The sequence below is a fragment of the Crocodylus siamensis genome, chromosome 1, assembly GCF_052110815.1.
Source record: "Crocodylus siamensis isolate JL-2025a chromosome 1, ASM5211081v1, whole genome shotgun sequence".
Taxonomy (NCBI): domain Eukaryota; kingdom Metazoa; phylum Chordata; order Crocodylia; family Crocodylidae; genus Crocodylus; species Crocodylus siamensis.
Window position 1 is genome coordinate 36585111 of NC_143395.1, and position 19633 is coordinate 36604743.

Consider the following 19633-nt stretch of genomic DNA (forward strand, 5'->3'; position numbering starts at 1 on the left):
CTGCTAGCTAAACCTGAGAGTTATCTGTGAGGTATGGGGGAATGCCTGATTAGCAGAGAGTGGGGTGGGGAGGAGGCAAACAGAAGCCAGGCAGATGCCTTCAGAGACTACCTGACCTACAGTCAGGGAGCAGAGGGGAGGGGCCAGATCTGCTCTGGAGCTGAGAGCCCTGCCCAGCCCAGAGAGCATGCCTGGATGCTGGAGGAGTCTGATTTAATTTAAACCAGCAGAGTCCAGGGTAGACATTGCATAAACTGGTTTTAGCCAAATCAGTTAAGTATGACACTACATTCAACCGGGTTTATCTCAGACTGATTTCAGCCATACTTACAATGTTGGTGCTGATATAGGAAAAGAAGAATGAAATGCTTCGTTGGGAGAAAAACAGTACTTTTGGTAACTACTGGTTTCTTGTTCTCCTTGTCTATTTCTAGGCATGTTTATGCAATCTATTCACTTTTATGATTATTTTTATGGACGGTATTTAACTGAAATATACTATTTGTTGTTTGAAGATGTTGGCAGGTCTGAGTAAGAAGACGTGCATTACCTGGTTAGCCCCATGGACCTATCTCCACATTTGCACAGCCTGCAGAGAGGTTTAAGTGTGATTTCTTATTCTCAAGAGGCAAGGATTTCTTAGGGTGATATTTTTTATTGGAACAATGGTATATTTGGGAAAAAGTTAGATGAGGTTTTGGATGCAAGATATTCTTTGTCAGGTTTGATGAACAGAATGTACATCATTATAGTCCTTGCCTCTCAAATGTCTGGACCATCACAGGTACCACATCAGTTCTTATTCTTTGCATTCATGTGTAGTTCAAGTCCATACCTATTCCTGCTTGATTAGGAATGAATTATAAGTTTACCTCTTTGTTTTTCAGTTCTATGTTGTTGATGGAAGAGCAGAATAAGCGTATTTGGGTGGAATGAAGTTTATAATGCAAAGTTACCATTGATTTTTTCCAGTTTCACTGTTCTTGTTTTTGAGAAAAATCACATTGTAGTCTCAAGGGCTGCCTGTAGATGTGCTGGTTTGTGTTCTAATTGGAATGCTCCAGCATTGCTTCACTGTCATATGTATTAAGCCCTCCTACATTTTAAAATGGTGGTGGGAGAACTCATCAAATGAGCTTTAATTAAAGTGCCCCCACAGCCATTTTAATTATCCATGACCTTAATACACATGATGGTGAGCCATTTTAATTAGATCAGGTGTCGGGGAACCACTTTAAAATGGCCTCTCCCCATCCCTGAGCATGTGTATAGGCACCCAACAGTTCTTTCCCCCAAAATGCTTTGAACCAAGTGAATGTAGATAGTACAGTTTGTGATATCTTGGTAATTGTATACCACACAGAGGTTGGGTCTTTTGTGTACCACACAGAGGTTGGTGTCTATTAATATGTTCATATTTGACATGAATTTGAGTTAAAATACTGAGGGAGCTCACCTGTAACATTATCCTATGCTGTTGAACTCTTGTTTTCAGTTGGAGACTAGAGTCTCAGCTGTTATGATGGGATCTGTTATGTGCTTATTTATACTAATTAAGGACCTGGGCTAGAGTGTGTGGGTTCAAGTGTCTAGGGGAAAAAACCTCCCACATAATACAAATGACATGGTATGTGTGGAACATTAATTAGGGTGATGGAAGATGAGCTGCAATGTAATGTTTAATGCTATCAGGCAAAGGCAAGCTTAATTTTTTTTGTTTTCAAAGCACATATAAAAAATATACCACTGCTTTTCAATGAAATCATGCCACTGGTGTTAAATATTACTAATTTCCTTTTTTGATAAGTAAACATTTATTTTTACTGTGATTCAAAGCAAACATCTTGTCTGCAATTTAAATGTACTTGCACATACCTATGGTATTTTTTGGCCTTCTATTAATGTGGCATCAGGATGTCTACCATCTTTAATGCATTTCTCCTCACAGGATCTCTGTGAGCAAGGGAGTTAATATCCTCACTCTACAGATGGGAAACCAAACGAAAGAGCTAAGAGTTCATATTCTTAAAGATATTTAGGCACCTAAGTAATGGAGTCCCTTGGCCCAAGCAATTCACCAGTATTTGGGCAACTGCTGGGGTGTTTTCATTAGAAGAAAAAGTACTGATACAATTCAGCTATTTCTTTTATGCAGTCCTGCAAAGAATGTGTGAAACGGCCAAATCTACAGAGATGGTTCTTAATTTCTACCTTCAAAATGTAAACCCTCAGTATTGCCATTCAGGTGATATCTAAGGTCCATAGGGGTCTTTGTCTCTGTCAATGGAGTTCCATGGCAACCTAAATTTCTGTCTGGCCAGGTCTAGAAACACCACAGCCTGGTGCCACATTAACTCCCTTATTATTTAGAAAATAGGAGTTCTTGACTTATCCTTTCAGTGGGGTCTGGTCTTACAGGCATTCTCTTAATGGTTCAGGATCAGTAAAAAGTACAGCCACCAAAGGAGGTGATGATAGTGACAGGCCCATGTCCCACATCTTAGTGGTTAGAGCACTTACCAAAGTGGGAGACTTAGATGCCCCTTTTTTATTTAAAGGAATCTTGTAATTTGCATCCAAAGCCATATCTACATGTGAATTCCTAATGCACATTAAAGTTAGTACCTCCAATGTGAGGTATTAAACAAATGTGCATTAGGCTGCCTTAATGCACAGTAACAGATGTGCGTGGTTTTTAAGTGATACTTAATGCACAGTAGCCTAATTTGCTGTGCATTAGTGTAATATCACAGTTTGTACATGATACTTTAATATGCAGTATAATAAGCTATTGTGTATTAAAGTGCACGTGTAGACACAACCAGGTTATGTGTAGTTGGAGAGGGGAGTGAGTACATTCTTAATCACCCCTGGTTGAAATTGTGACATTTTGGATGAAAAGTAAATATTTCGTGGTTTATGGAGAAAGCAAAAGTAAAATTGACATTCACTTTAGTGTTTAGGTTTTGGGAGGAGGGAGATCTGGGTTCCAGTCCTTGCTCATTGAGTATGTAGTGAATACTTAACTGATGCAAGGACTGGAACCAAGGGGTCTCTTCTAAGTGAGTCCCCTAAGCACAAGCTAAAGACTCATACTCATTCTTGTTCTCTCTCCTTGTTTCTCTCTGTCTGGTCCAATGAATATTTTATTCTTTCACATAAAGTGAAACAGCTTCAACAGGAGGGATTGAGAACAATATTGTATAGCATGTGTATTTATATCCCCTAAGAGGGAGGAGAAAAGTGAACCCTGGCTAATCCTCTATTTATTGATATATTAGATTTGTATTCTGCCCTCTCCAAGAGGCTCAGTGGCTTACAGTGAACAAGCAACCCACATGACGATTTCCCAAACAGACCCAAAACTCTAACTATTTCCTTTCCCCCAACTACCACCTCCCTGCCCAGACCCCTACACAAGCAATTCTCCCACCAATCCCAGCCATGCCTCCCAACCACTACTCACATCCAGGTACAAACAACCTTTTCCCACCTCACCCCTACCCACCCATTTTCAGCATCCTACCTAAACCCCAGAGGAGTACCCTGTACTTTACCTTCCACTCACACCCATCCTCCTAATGGGGGCAGGGAGGGTCTGTGACTGTCACTCCCTTCCAAAAAACCCACAGCAAACTCCTCCCTTCCCCCCAGCAAACACAACACAAATTCCAAAAAGCCCTTACAAAAAAAGTAAAAGAAAAAGAGACCCTGTACCCCTTCCTAAGTCACTTATGGAGTTATTGGAAAAAGAGGCTCTTCTGTGACCATCTTTGGAAAGAAAGGACTTACCCCTGCTCAGTTTTTGAAAGAAAGGGCATAGGTACCTAATTTCAGGACAGGGTTCAGAGCTGGAAATCTCTTCTTGTAGGTACCCAAATTATGAAATAAGAACGGGGTTTAAGATACAGCTTTCTCCTCTGCCTTTCCTATTGGCTCCACTAGGCAACTCCTCACTCAGGGTGTTGGCTCTCACGAATCCAACTTTTACAGGATCCAACTCTACCCAGGCATTATTTAGGGAGTCTAAACACTTTCCTTGATGTTTAGGATTCCAGTGTTAAAATGTAGTTGTTGCAATGCCTAAATCCTCTTTGTAGATCCAGCCCCAAATTTATATCTCCCTGAACAATTGGCATTATCGTTCTTTACAGAACATGGTGTATATGCTGATGAGTTTGGTGGCTGCTAAGTCTGATGCACTAGTGACAGTCCCACCCATGGATAGGGCATGCCCACGCACTAGCAATGCTCTGAATCCCAGCAGCGGCTTCTTTCCTTCTCTGATGTCGGTCATCACAAAACTTGACCCAGTCGGCCTCACAGCGCCTCGCTCCATCTGCAAGCTGACTCCCCCAACCACAGCAGCATTCTGCACTGATTTCCCAATTGTCCACAGAGATTCCACAGGATGCTACCTTATTTTCACAAGCATCCTGAAATCCATACAGTGTTCTGCCTCTTTTTCTAGCCCCTTTGTGAGCTTCAGAGTATAACTCATTCTTTGGGATCCTGTGATCTGGAATTCTCTTGACATGATCACACCACCTGAGCCTTTTCTTACTAATCCATGTTCCCATGAAAGACATACCAGCACAATTTAACACTTTCACATTTGTCACCCTGTCTTGCCATCTTATTTGAAGAATTTTACGTATGCATCTGACATGAAAGCTGTTTAGACTTTTGATATGTTTGGCGTAGGTTGTCCATGTTTATAAGCCATATAGAAAAGTAGATAATGTCATGTCTCTCGAATACAGATTTTCACTTTAGTTGATGATTTGTTATTGTTTCAGGCTCTGTCTTGCAAAAGACCAAAGTTTCTGGCTGCTTTGCAGATTCTACTAGTGAGCTCAGCATCAAGATCAACATTGCTGGTAACAGTAGAGCAAAAAATTGGTCAAGCCCCCGCCCAGGCCCCTACTTGGCCCAGCCCCCCAGGGAGCCCTGCGACCGGAGCCGCACGAACAGGCTGCGTAAACAGGCGCTTCAGTTAGCGCGGAGTTCGCGCAGGGGAGGGCGTGGGAGGGCACGAGACCCTGCCTGCGACCCCCGCCAGCCATAGCCAGCCCCAGCCGTAGCCAGCCTACCAGAGGCATGACATGGATGGGCACGCGCCGCACCCCGAGGGTCCCCTCGGGCTCTGCGGCCCCTCCACTGGGCACCTCAGAGACGGCCACCCAGACGGAGCCCATGGTTCCGGGCTCCACACAGACGGAGCCCCTGGCTCTTGGCTGCAGGGGCTGCCTGTCCCTTTTTCAGGCTCTGGGGCCCAGGACCATGGCCACCTCCCCTTGCGGGGTCTGCTCCCTACTGGGGTCTCTGGCACGCCAGCTGGAGGAGCTCCAGGCCACAGTCCAGAGACTGCGTGCCATCAGGGACAGTGAGCAGGAGATAGACTCCTACTGCCAGGCCCTTCTCCCCTGGGAGCCGCAGGGGAGAGCTCTGTCTCCCTCCGCGACTAAGGAGGACTCTGGGACCTCCCGCTCTGCCCAGTCAGGGGCATGGACCAAGGTGGTCAAGGGCCCCAAGGCCCGCTGCACCAAGGCCCCTGCCCTGCCGGAGCTTAGCAACAGGTTCGCACCTCTTGCAGCCCCAGCAGAGCCCACGCAGTTGCCAGCTCCCGCAGGCAACCCAGGCTCGACCACAGCTACTGGCCCCACTCTTCCCAGGACAAAGCGTAAGGTGTTTGTTGTGCGAGACTCCATCCTGCGGGGCACTGAGGGGGCAATCTGCTGCCCCGACCCCTTAGCCCAGGAAGTCTGCTGCTTCCCGGGGGCCCGCATCCGAGACATAGCAGAGAGGATCCCGCAGCTCCTCCGGTCCACAGACCACTACCCCATGCTCCTTATTCATGTGGGCACCAATGACACGGCTCGGAGCACCCCCAGCCAGGTCATGAGGCGCTACAGGGAGTTGGGAGCGGGGCTTAGGGGTCTGGGAGCTCAGGTGGTGTTTTCCTCGATCCTCCCAGTCTCGGGCTATGGGCTGAGGAGGGAGAGGAGGATCCACGAGGTGAACCAAAGACTGCGGTGCTGGTGTTATCGGGAAGGCTTTGGCTTCCATGACCACAACCCGCTCTTTGGAGAGAGTGGCAGCGAGCTGCTGGGAAGAGATGGCCTCTACCTCTCTCCCCTGGGGAGGAGGCTCTTCTCAGCCAGGCTGGCTGACCTGCTCCACCGGGCTTTAAACTAAGCCCGCTGGGGGATGCGGGGACTACTGCCCCTGCTGGCCCGCTGAAAGGCCCTTGCAAAGCCAGCGGGCCAAGGCACTTAAGGGGGCACTTAAGGGAGCCCACCCCTGCCCCAGCCGTGGCACAATCTGTGGGCAAGGCAACAGCCCCCAAGGGCACACTTGCCTGGCTGTACACTAATGCCAGGAGCCTGGGCAACAAGCAGGATGAGCTCGTCCTCCTGCTCAGTGCAAACAAATATGATGTCATTGGGATAACGGAGACCTGGTGGGACTCTACCCATAACTGGACCACGGGTATAGAGGGCTATACCCTATACAGGAGGGATCGTATTGACAAAAGGGGCGGAGGTGTAGCTCTCTATGTGAAGGAAAGCTACATGTCCCTGCAAGCTGATGTTGGCGACCGGCATGGACAGCTAGAGACCCTCTGGGTAAAAATGCGTGGGGAATTCGGCACAGGGGACACAACGGTGGGAGTCTACTACAGACTTCCCACTCAAAGTCCCGAGCTTGACCAGGAGTTCGCCCAGGAACTGACTGAGGACGCTTGCTCCAGGACCTTGGTTGTCATGGGTGACTTCAATTACCCGGACATCTCGTGGGAAGATCACTCAGCTAAATCTGAGCGGGCGCAAAGCTTTCTCTCGTGCGTGGATGACCTCTACCTGACTCAAGAAGTCTATGGGCCAACGAGAGGCAAAGCACTGCTTGACCTGGTACTGGCTACGGGGGACGACCTAATCGGTGACCTAGTGATTGATGGGAAGTTGGGTGACAGCGACCACGAGCTGATCACCTTCACCATCTGCCATAAAGCTGGCAAGTCAGTTAGGAACGCAGAAGTCCTTGACTTCAGAAAAGCTGACTTTGACAAGCTCAAGAGGCTAGTCGGTCAGGCCGTCAGGGACCATGACCCCGGGGAGATAGGAGTTCAAGAAGAGTGGTTGCTTCTCAAGGAAGCGATCATCAGTGCACAAGCCAAATCTATTCCAACATGGAGGAAAGGCAGCAAGAAGGCACAGCAGCCTCCCTGGCTCTCCAGAAACCTAGCGGACCTACTGTGGCTAAAAAGGAAAGCCTACAAAGGATGGAGGACGGGATTCACCTCCAAGGAGGATTACTCCGCGCTGGTCCGCTCCTGCAGGGACCAAAGCAGGAAAGCCAAGGCTGCAACTGAACTCCAACTAGCTTCAGGCATCAAGGACAACAAAAAGTCCTTTTTCAGATATGTGGGGAGCTGGAGGAAAAGCAAGGGCAATGTTGGACCCCTGCTAAACCAGATGGGGCAACTGACAACTGACGCCCAGGAAAAAGCCAACCTATTAAATAGGTACTTTGCGTCAGTCTTTCATCAGTCACACGGGATGCCCATGCCTGCTATGGGACAGGGAAATCTGGGTGAGGGGAATCCCTTACCCTTCATCAATGCTGACCTCGTGAAGGAACACCTTGAGTAGCTTCAAGTCAGCTGGCCCTGACAACCTGCACCCCAGGGTTCTCAAGGAGCTGGCAAGCGTCATAGCCCAGCCCCTGGCACGGATCTTTGAAAACTCCTGGCGCTCTGGTGTAGTGCCCGAAGACTGGAAGAAGGCCAATGTGGTGCCGATCTTCAAGAAAGGGAGGAGAGTGGATCCGGCTAACTACAGGCCCATTAGCCTGACTTCTATCCTGGGGAAGATCTTAGAAAAGTTTATTAAGGAGGCCATCCTTGAGGGACTGGCCCACGCTAACATTCTAAGGGACAGCCAGCACAGGTTTGTTGCGGGTAGGTCTTGTTTGACCAATCTCATTTCCTTCTATGACCAGGTGACCTATCACCTGGACAAGGGAGAAGAGATTGATGTCATATATCTTGACTTCAAAAAAGCTTTTGATTTGGTATCCCATGATCACCTCTTGGCCAAACTGCCCAGTTGTAGCCTTGGCTCCACCACTATCCGCTGGCTGGGAAATTGGCTTCGTGGTCGGACCCAGAGGGTTGTGATTGATGGCAGTCACTCATCATGGTGCCCTGTAACCAGTGGGGTCCCTCAAGGCTCTGTCCTGGGACCCATACTGTTCAACATCTTTGTTAACGATGTGGACATTGGAGTTAGGAGTGGACCGGCAAAGTTCGCCGATGACACCAAACTTTGGGGCAAAGCATCCACGCCAGAAGATAGGCGGGTGATCCAGGCTGACCTGGACAAGCTCAGCAAATGGGCAGACGAGAACCTCATGGTGTTTAACACTGAAAAATGCAAGGTTCTCCACCTTGGGAGGAAAAACCTGCAGCACCCTTATAGGCTCAGCAGTGCTACGTTGGTTAGCACTACAGAAGAAAGAGACTTGGGGGTCATCATTGACCACAAGATGAACATGAGCCTCCAATGCGATGCTGTGGCTAGTAAAGCGACCAAAATGCTGGCGTGCATCCATAGATGCTTCTCGAGCAAATCCCGGGACGTCATTCTCCCCTTGTACTCGGCCTTAGTGAGGCCGCAGCTGGAGTACTGCGTCCAGTTTTGGGCTCCACAATTCAAAAAGGATGTGGAGAAGCTTGAGAGAGTCCAGAGAAGAGCCACACGCATGATCAGAGGTCAGGAAAACACATCTTACGATGACAGGCTGAGAGCCATGGGACTCTTTAGCCTGGAAAAGCGCAGGCTCAGGGGGGATCTGATGGCCACCTATAAGTTTATCAGGGGTGACCACCAGGATCTGAGGGAATGTCTGTTCACCAGAGCGCCCCAAGGGAACGAGGTCGAACGGTCACAAACTCCTGCAAGACCGTTTCAGGCTGGACATAAGGAAGAATTTTTTTACTGTCCGAGCCCCCAAGGTCTGGAACAGTCTGCCAGCGGAGGTGGTTCAAGCACCTACACTGAACACCTTCAAGAGTAAATTGGATGCTTATCTTGCTGGGATCCTATGGCCCAAGCTGACTTCCTGCCCTTTGGGCAGGGGGCTGGACTCGATGATCTCCCGAGGTCCCTTCTAGCCCTAATGTCTATGAAATCTATGAAATCTATGAAACAACATCCACATAAATACATTTAGGGTGATATCTGGAACTGGTTCCGAAGAGCCTTGGTGCATGAAAACAGTCTTTTTTTCAAGCTTATTGCTAGCTCAGCTATTTTGTATGAATCAGAGAAGTAGGTAATGAGATGTTGTAGAGTATCAACACTGTGAGCCACAGGGCTGCATCACCTGCAAACAACAGGTCTCTTACGATGAGTTTACTTTCATCTGAGCTCTGGACTTTGCAATGTTAAACAGTCCTCAGTCATGTCTAGTGATGAGACAGACACCCTCTTGAACATCATGTGTTGAAGCAGGAATGAGAAGTCAATATTAAACAATATGGGAGCCAGTACGCAGCCCTGCTTCATTCTATTGTTCACGTTGATGTTGAATGATTCATAGATTCATAGATGTTAGGGTTGGAAGGGACCTCAATAGATCATCAAGTCTGACCCCCTGCATAGACAGGAAAGAGTGCTGGGTTCAGATGAGTCCAGCCAGATGCCCATCCAACATCATCTTAAAGACTCCCAGGGTAGGGGAGAGCACCACCTCCCTTGGGAGCCCATTCTAGACCTTGGCCACCGTAACTGTGAAGAAGTTCCTCCTAATGTCCAGTCTAAATCTGCTCTCAGCTAGTTTATGTCCATTATTTCTTGTGACTCCCCAGGACTCCTTGGTGAGAAGAGCCTCACCAATTCCCTTCTGTGCCCCCATGATGAATTTATAGGCAGCCACAAGGTCTCCTCTCAACCTTCTCTTGTGGAGGCTGAAGAGGTCCAAGTGCCCTAGTCTCTCCTCATAGGGCTTGGCCTGCAAGTCCTTAACCATACGAGTGGCCCTTCTCTGGATCCTCTCCAGGTTATCCACATCCCTCTCAAAGTGCTGTGACCAAAAACTGAATGCAGTACTCCAACTGCGATCTGACCAGTGCCCGATAGAGGGGAAGTATCACCTCCTTGGTTCTGTTTGTCATGCATCTGCTGATGCATGATAAAGTGCAGTTAGCTTTTCTGATGACTTTGTCATGCTGACAACTCATGTTCTTCTTGGAGCCCACTAGGTCTCCAAGATCCCTTTCCATTTCCGTGCTACTGGGCAGGTCATTTCCTAGGCAGTTGGTGTGCTGGACATTTTTCCTCCCTAGGTGCAGCACTTTGCATTTCTCCTTGTTAAATTGCATTCTGTTGTTTTCTGCCCATTTGTCTAACCTGTCCAGGTCTGCCTGTAGTTGTTCTCTGCTCTCTGGTGTGTCTACTTCTCCCCACAGTTTTGTATCATCCACAAACTTGGACAGAGTACACTTCACTCCCGCGTCCAAGTCACTGATGAAGACATTGAAGAGTATCGGTCCAAGGACCAAGTCCTGCGGGACCCCACTGCCCACGCCCTTCCAGGTCGATACCGACCCATCCACTACCACTCTCTGGGTATGACCCTCTAGCCAAGTTGCCACCCACCGGACTGTGTAATCATCCAATTCACAGCCTCTTACTTGTTCACCAGTATGGGGTGGGATACCGTATTGAAGACCTTCCTGAAGTCTAAGTAAACAATATCAACCCCTACTCCTGCGTTGAGGTGTTTTGTAACCTGGTCATAAAAAGAGACTAGATTAGTCAGGCACAATTTACCTGCTGTGAACCCGTGCTGGTTTCCCCTCAGCATAATTTTTCCTGCTGGGCTCTCACATATATGTGCCTTCATAATCTTTTCAAAGACTTTGCCAAGGATGGAGGTGAGACTGATTGGCCTATAGTGGCCTGGATCCTCCTTCCTCCCCTTCTTGAAAATAGGGACCACATTGGCCCTTTTCCAGTCCTCCAGGACCTGTCCCATATGCCATGAGTGCTCAAATATTTTGCCAGTGGCTGTGCAGTGATATTGGCCAGTGCCTTCAGTACCCTCAGATGGAGCTCATCTGGGCCGGCTGACTTAAACACATCCAGTCCTTCCAAGTGTCTGCAACATCTCAGAGTCAACATTTGGTAGTCTGGCACCCAGCTGTTGCCTCTCTACAATCCCATTGTGAGACTTATATTGCCCCTCATTTAGGAAGACTGAGGCAAAGAACTCATTGAGGAGTTCAGCCTTTTCCTCTCTGTCTGTCACCAGTCGCACTTGCCGATTCAGTAGTGGTCCTATACTGCCCTGGGCCTTCCCTTTTACTCCCTATATATCTGAAAAACAATTTTTTGTTATCTCTAACTTGGGAAGCCATCCTCAGCTCCATGGTAGCTTTGGCCTTTCTAACGGTCTCCCTACAACTGCGTGCTGAGGAGGCATACTCCTCTTTAGTAATCTCTCCCTGTTTTCACTGCTTATATGCCTCCCTTTTTGCCCTTAGGCTGCTCTGGATTTCTCTGGTCAGCCAAGGAAGCCACTTTGCCCCTTTCCCCCTTTTCCCCCTTATCAGAATCGGCTCCCTCTGTGCCCAAAGGATTGTTTCCTTAAGGTACAGACACCCTTCCTGGGCTCTCAACTTGCCAAATCTCTTACTGTGCAGTGAGTCATTGACTAAACGCCTGAGTTTGCTGAAATTAGCCTTCCTAAAGTCTAGCACTTCCACCCTACTAGTTACCTTACCCACTCTATGCCTTATGATGAATTCTATTATTTAATGGTCACTGTCCTAGGTAACCACTGATCTGTAGGTCCCCTTCCATGTCATCCCCTGTTGCCAATACCAAGTCCAGTAAGGCATTCCCCCTAGTGGGACCATGTACCTCCTGTGACAGGTGGAGGTCCTGTACACAGGATAGGAACCTGCATGAAGAGTGGGAATTTGCTGTCTGCGTCTCCCAGCAGATGTCAGGGTAGTTTAGGTCCTCCATGACTACCGCCTCCCTAGTCTTTATGGTCTCCGAGAGCTGCCTCTGGAGTTCAATATCTAGTTCTTCCCCTTTGTGTCGGGGTCTGTAGCAGACCCCTACCACCAAATCTCTTTCTCCATGACCTCCATCGATCCTAACCCATAATGAGTCAGACTCTTGCTTTTCATATGTTACAGTTGCCTTCTTGCCATCACGTAAGGATTTTATAAGGTTTAGCAGTATAGATGGACAACCAAGCTTCTTCAGAACAATGTAAAGCCATGATCGACTAACTATAAGGAAGGCTTTTTTTTAATCTATAAAAGCCTTGTACAGTAGGTATAGGTTGTAGCCATGTTAGTCTAAGGACATAGGCAGACAAGGTTCTTTGGGTGAATCTGGTATCTTTTATTAGACCAACTAAATAGTTGGAGACATTGGATGTCTGACAGAGAAGACCATATCTATGGTGGACCTTTGTAAGCAGAAGCCACCCTGGCTCTGAGGATAGATTCTCTCAGCTAATGTTTGAAGTCTAGGTAAAAGAATATGGCTTAAGATTTCTCACGTCATGTTGGGACAAGATAAACCTCTGTGGTTATTACAGTCACTTCTGTCTCCTTTGTTTTTATTGAATTGGATGAAACAAGTGTCCTTGAAATCTTGCAGAGGAGTTTCTTTTTTCCAACACAGTAGCAATACCTCATGTAATCTTTGTAGCAAGTCTTTGTTTGCACAACTGTAAATTTCAGGAGGTAAGCAGTCAGATCCTGAAGCTTTGTTATTGTTCATGTTCCTTTAGTGTAGGTTTGGCATCCAGCAAAGTCATAACTTTAGGCCCAGGCAATTCATTTAGCATACATTAGTCTACTACAGACTCCCTTGAGTATATAATTCCATAATGCTCAATCCACCTCTCCAGTTGCTTCCCCTTATCAGTTATGATATTACCATCCAGGTCTTTCAATGGAGTTGTCTTGTACTTTGTTAACCTAATGGCTTTGTAGGAGCATCTACTGTCACCTGCATCAGCCGCCTGTTGGATGCTGTTGCAGAGACCCAACCAAAATTCTTGAGCACCCCTCCTGGAAGGTGTTTGAACAGCCTTATGAGCTTATCTTAGGTTTTTGAATAAGTGTTTTGGAAAGTAGGAGTAGCCTTGTAGGTAATTAGGGCAGTTGTTTTTCTCTCAATAAGGGGCTGCAATACCTCCAAATGGCCTACAAACCAGTTGAAGTTTTTCTTAGTATTCTTTCCAAAACTCTTGATTGCCTCATTGTACATACTTGTCTTCAGGACTTCCCATGAATTGGATAGTTTCGCTTGTTTGGGCTGACTTTGCTACTTCTTTATTGAAAAGCTATTTCTTGACAGGATCATTGGTTTGGCACAAGTTAATTGAGGTTGTCTAGCAGGTTTATTGCAGTGGCTCTTCTTAGCTTGATATTGTACAGCTCTCAAGAAAGTGGTCTGTGTCACAGTCGGCACTTTGAAAGGATCATGTACGCAGGATTTCTTTCAAGCATGTATGTCGTATCAGTACCAAGTCCAGCCGATGCCAATGCTTTGACCTTGGGTGTCTCCACGATGTTCTTCTGATGTTACCAGCAAAGGTTTTGATCACCAGTAAGTCTTGGCTGGCACAGAGCTCAAGAACTGTCTGACCATTGTCGTTCATACGTCCAATACCATGCCTACCCAGAATCCCAGGCCAGATCTCAGCATTGGACCTAACCCTTACACTGAAGTCTCCAAGTACTAGAATGGCTTCTGTGGAATTCTGCTGATCATTTCTTCCAGTGGTTGATAAGAGCTGTCTATCTTCTCATCACTAGCCTGCAGTTAGACACCACATAGACACTGACAAAGTTGATGAATCACTTCTGTAGTCTAACTCAAAGTGTCATGTTATGTATGAACACGTCAATCAAAGCTTCACACAATAACATAAGTTCATCACTGATAGCAAAACCTACACCGTGCTGTCTTCTTACTCCTTCAGGTTTGCCCTGCCAGTAAGTGGGTTATCTCCCAGAACACAGCAAATAACAGGAGGCAGTTTCTTTTGAAATACAAGCTTGCTTTCCTTCCAGTCCACTGTGTCCTATAGAGTACTCTCATCTCCTTCACAGGACCATACTATCAGCTGCTCACACTGTCTCTTTCCCTTCTGGTTCCTTTCACTTAAACTCAGCTACAACCACATAAATGTCCCCAACCCATGCATTTGCAGTAAATCAATTTGATACCTTTCAAGCTACAGTGCTTGGTTTCTCCTTGGGCTTTGCCAGGCTGGTCTCTGCCCTGAGCAGTGGCTTCTATGGTTTCAATTATCATTAAATACAATTACATTTAGTTATTCCCTCATTTGCCTAAGTGAAAAAGGTGGCTAGCATGCCATCAGCTCAGTACTGTCTGTAGCTCCTGGCAGACATTACACTGATTGTGTGATTAATGTGTTAATCTCATGATAATCTGTAACATCCCACATGTGCATCAAGTTTATTGTACAATTAAATGGAAAGCCAGCCACAAAAGACATTCCAAATAAAGTACAGCAGGGTTGTATTGCACTTTACTCTGAACATGTAGTGTGTTAAAGCCCTGTGTAAGAAAAGAAACAGATACGTTGTGCAACCATATTCTAGTCCAATTTATTAGAATACGGTGTAGAATTATCACTGGGAAAAGCAACCATAAACAAGTACCATTGTAAGTTTTACACGGTAGACATTGCATATATGTGGTTATTTTGTAGAAGCTATTTGATCAATGCCAGCAGGCACTTACGTGCTTCCCCAACACACAGTACTGAGAGTCTGTAATAGCGCCTCTGCAGCTGCTACCAGGGATGACTGGTGAACTGTCTGTTCCAGAACACTGTGTAATTTACCTTCCTGTACAAAATCAAAGTATTTATACCATTGTTGGAGTGTTATGTATCCAGGGCCCCTAATTACTGAATTATCATTTTTTTTCACTCTTAGTTTACATTTAAACATAACCGACCCACTGTAATGACCGTTGATAACCAGGAGTCCTCCCTATCTACACCATTCAGTCTTTTTCCATCGATGCAGACTTGTGAAACAGGAGCACATTTCTTTTGGGAACCATCTTTCCTTAGGAGATGAAAAGTGGCTGTTTTTGAGGAAGAATTCTGATGGGGGAAAAAAACATTTACTTGTTTGGTGTCTGTTGGGGTGGGAGATTTGTTGGATTTACCACCTGTGTTTGTGTATTATATTAAATAATGTCAAAGACATCCAGAGTGGAAGATGAGACCTTAAATTTTCATAGCCAGTGTATTATCATTATCATTGTTATTATTAAAAATACTACAGCAAGGGATTTCTTAGGGTGATATATTTTATTGGATCAACTGCATAGTTTGGATAGAGTTATTCAAGCTTTTGAATGCAAGACATTCGTATTTAGGTATGACCATTCTTTAGGCTGTGGATTTTCCATTGTAAGCAGCATATTTCAATATCTTTCATGTTATAGTAGTGTCAGAGTGCTGCTGTAGCCATAATAGTCCAGGAATGATGAGAGGCAAAGATTACTTAGGGTGATATCTTTTATTGGACTAACTGCACAGTTGGCATCTAGTTAGATAAGCTTTCAAATGCAAAACACTCTTCTTCAGGTCTGAGGCTGAACTTGAAGTTGGTCCAATAAAAGATATAACTCTAAGAAATCCCTGCCTCTTGCATAACTCCTAGACCATTACTGCTTTAGCTTTTCTCTGTCATTTTTATTCCTGTTCTGGTTCTATAAATGTAAGTAGAGGAAAATGTAGGGCTGCTTTCAGAACTAAGGCCTAGAGTATGCCTTTAGGCACTGCCCTTGGCAGTAGGTGCTGTGTACACCACATCATTTCAAATGTAATTCGTAACCAATGGTGCCTTTGGAGGCACAAGTCCCTTCATTCTCCTTCCTTGCTTTGATGGTGTATTCATTTGTCACTGGTGTATGTCAGCAGCAAATTCTGGCAGAAGATAGGGTAGAGATGCACCTTATAGGCTAGTTAAATCAAAGATACATAGCATAAACTTTCATGAGCGTGGTATGAAATGAGATGCTCTGAAAGGACAGCAAATTCTGACACCCTCAGACTGGTTCAGCAACATAAGCCACTACATGGGAGAAGCAAAGCCAAGACGCCATCCAATTTCTGCCATTTGGCTCAGTTGAGGGAAAAGAAGCCCTATGCCATCAAGCTTACTCCAGATCCGGTTAGCCTATGTGTAGGTAGCAGAGGGATTTTATGAGCATATCATTCCATTGCAATTAAATGTTTTATTTTTTATTCACTACAAAACTTTCCATGTGATCTTACTGGTGATGCTGTTGATTTTGCCCAGGATGTAGATGCGCCATGAAATTATATTTTACAAAGTTACTTTAATTTCTTTTCTTTCTTAAATACAAGGCTGTTTTTCTCTTTGGGGTCCCCCATGGACATGTACCAGAAAGTTTTCTGAAAACACTGTCTGTTCTACCTTTTAAGCCACTAGTGAAATATGATACTACATTGATAACTTTAAACAATTTTTGTATTAGCTTTTAGGGAGCATGCTCTCTATTGTGTCCAGTATACAACATACTAGAAGAGTCAGATACTAAATTCTGTCTTTAATCTAGTAGTTCATAGTTTTCATGTAAAGAGCATAAGAAGCATTGAGCATAGTTACAAACACGTGATGGAAAAGTACCATGGGAAGAGCTTTAAATATGTTTGATGTGCAATATGTCTCTCTATGCTTGCTTCTTTCATGCTACATTGCTGTGCTCAATTGAATTAAATGCTGCTTGGGACCATGGTTTTATTTTTGTTTTTATGTGCACACCACATGGATTTAAATTCCTTTCTCTCTTTCTTTTTCTTGTTTTGATGGGGGGTGGGGGGTCTTTTGCATTTTATCATATTTTTCCCCATTTCTATTCATTCCTCATCTTAGGATTTCTCATCCAGTGAAGCACGAGTGTAACCACTGCAAGTTCACCCCTGCTGCTACTTGTGAATGCCTGCAACGTGCACAAGGCTCAGACATTATGGGGACGACTCAGGTACAGTTTTAAGCTCCTAGGACAAATGACTTTATTTCCAGTAGAGAAATTGCTTCTGTATTGCACTGAGAATGCAAAATGGCTATGGGGATCGTAGGGTTGATAGCATTACCTGTAATTTAGGGTCCCTCTAGGCATTCAAGTAAGGGCACGATAGGATCTCATGCGTGACCCACACAATCATGCCTTCTGTTTTGCCACATCCCATCACATCTTACTGCTAGTGCAGGGGGAGCCCAGGATCACAATCCCAGGCTCCTCTTGCACCAGCTAATGAGGCTTAAGGGGTGGGGCAGCATTCTCTGCACTGACCCTGCTGCATAGCTGATGAGGCTCACAGCAGTGACCTCTGCAAGCCTTGTCAGCTGAGGGGCTGGCACAAATGGTATACCCTGTGGCTGGGAGCCCCTCATTTGATGTGGCTCCCAGCCACAGGGGTGCATCTGACCACACACTCAATTAATGGTGTGATAACAAAGTTATATATTTGTTGTGGAATAACTTTGTGGCTGTTGGTTGTTTTATCATGTCATTAATGAATTGAAGTTGAAACCAACTTAAAGACATGATTCACTGGTTAATCACACCATAAGTATAACTTGTAGATGGGGCCTTAGTTCTGCCACACCTACTGATATGGGGTAGTGCTGACAGCACCGTGACTACTCCCAGAGAAGGATAGAAGTCAGTGTGGGTAGAAGTGGAAGAATATGGCCCCAGAGAAGAAGCATTTGTATCCTGAATGTTTGTTGAATATTGACAGAAGACTTTATTAAAATGTGTTCTAACTAGAGTTTACATTATTAATTTAATTGCAAGAGAGTTTTATTGCTAACATGTCATTGTTGCAACAAATTAACATATGGAATAATCCTGTTACAGTTGCTGAAGAGGTGCACTGAGGTTGACAGATATCAGAAAAAGAATATTACAGCTGTGCCCTCTAGTGTCATTCTAGTTTGAGTGTTCCAAAATGCTAAGAAAGGTATTTATTAGAAAGTCAGTCCTGTAGTCTTTACTCACCTGAGCAATTCACCAAGACTATTCACAATTGAAAGGGGAGAAGTATCAGATATTGGATTTTAATTATACTCAATCCAACCTTTTTCAGTTTAAGAATATATATATATAATGGAGAGTTTGGGGTGGAAAAGTCATTTAGAAAATTACAGTAGTTCTGTAGTTCATTTTATTTGTTCATAGCTACAATTTGAAACTTTTTAAAAAGGTAAATCCAGGCTGTAAAGCCCTTTTAAGGTGCTGAGTTCCTCTGGAGTTTAATTTTTAATTAGTTTTATTGCCTTAGCAATTACTCTAATAACTGTAATTAGGTTGATTACATTAAAGAACCATTTTGTTCACTAGAATTTGGACTCTTCTTAAAAAAATTTGAACAAAAAAAGTAGTTTTTGTAATCTGATTTCAGAACAGTAACAGGACCTGGACTCTAAATTTTATGCTGTTCACGTAGTAATGTAAAATAGTTTGCCAAAAGCAGGACTGGTGGCATAAGTTTTTGTTGTTGGTGTTTTGAATAATACAAATAGTGTTTTATGTATAGAACAGCCTTAATTCCCCTATTTTTGTATGGTCATATATCCATTTAAAGCTAGTATTCATATGGCCTTTGTGTACTAATCAATGTGTAAAGAAATCCTGAACTCCATAATAGATTAATTTTAAAATATCATATTAGAGGGTAGTTACTCATTATGCATCATTTAGAAGTTCTGGGCACGTCTACACAAGATGCAACAGTTGATGTAGCTCATCGCTACAGTGATATAACGTTGGTGGGCTCAAATTGTGACACTGACACTACAGCGCAGTAGTGTCGGAAACGACCCATGTGCCACTGGGACTGCACATTAACAGCAGTTACTGCACAGTCAGGGGCACCTGTACACCCGCCCACTATTTGTAAAAATTGACTTGATCCATTTGAAGAGCTGAAGTAAAGCATAATTTTACTAAGTAATTACCACACCTGTCAAATGGTGGATATCAAATAAGCAGCACGAACAGTTTTTTAATATACCACAGAGTAAAATTTGTAAGAATAAGTTATTCAATAGATAGTAACAATGTTCTTGGGGAAGGATTTTGATGATACAGCAATTTCATGTAAAGGATTTCAGTATACAAAAGGAAATATGTGCATGCCTATTTATTTTTTGTAGATGCTTGCTTCAAACTTATTTTAGGTAATGTTAGGGTAATGTAGCCATGACGATACAGGAAAAATGCAAGTGGCAAGTATTTTTGTACCTAATATCTTTAGTCCAATAAAAGATATTATCCACAAAAATCTTTGCCTTTTACTGTTCTTTATATTTTAAGCTCACCAAACTTGAGATGTTGAGTGTCATTAGTTTTAATGGTTCTTGGTTCCTGATCTCTTTTGTAAGCAAAGTATTGCTCATTAGTGCTAGCAGAGTATTTACCCATGCAACATTAAAACTAATTCAGTTACTAGAGAGCCTTGAAGTTCTGACATGTAGAAGTATGCTCTTACATAGAGGAAGGTATCTATCACCATATGC

The 19633-nt window shown here is 44.6% G+C and overlaps 1 protein-coding gene across 1 annotated transcript in view; it reads left to right on the top strand.

Annotated features, from left to right (window-relative positions):
- DLGAP2 (DLG associated protein 2) overlaps positions 1 to 19633 on the top strand; it is an 803365-nt gene that overhangs the window by 46989 nt on the left and 736743 nt on the right. Inside the window, exon 2 of the mRNA XM_090033149.1 lies at positions 16982 to 17090. Within this exon, the coding sequence (XP_089889275.1) occupies positions 17076 to 17090 (15 nt within the window). The 5' untranslated portion in view covers positions 16982 to 17075. The remainder of the gene's footprint in view (positions 1 to 16981; positions 17091 to 19633) is intronic.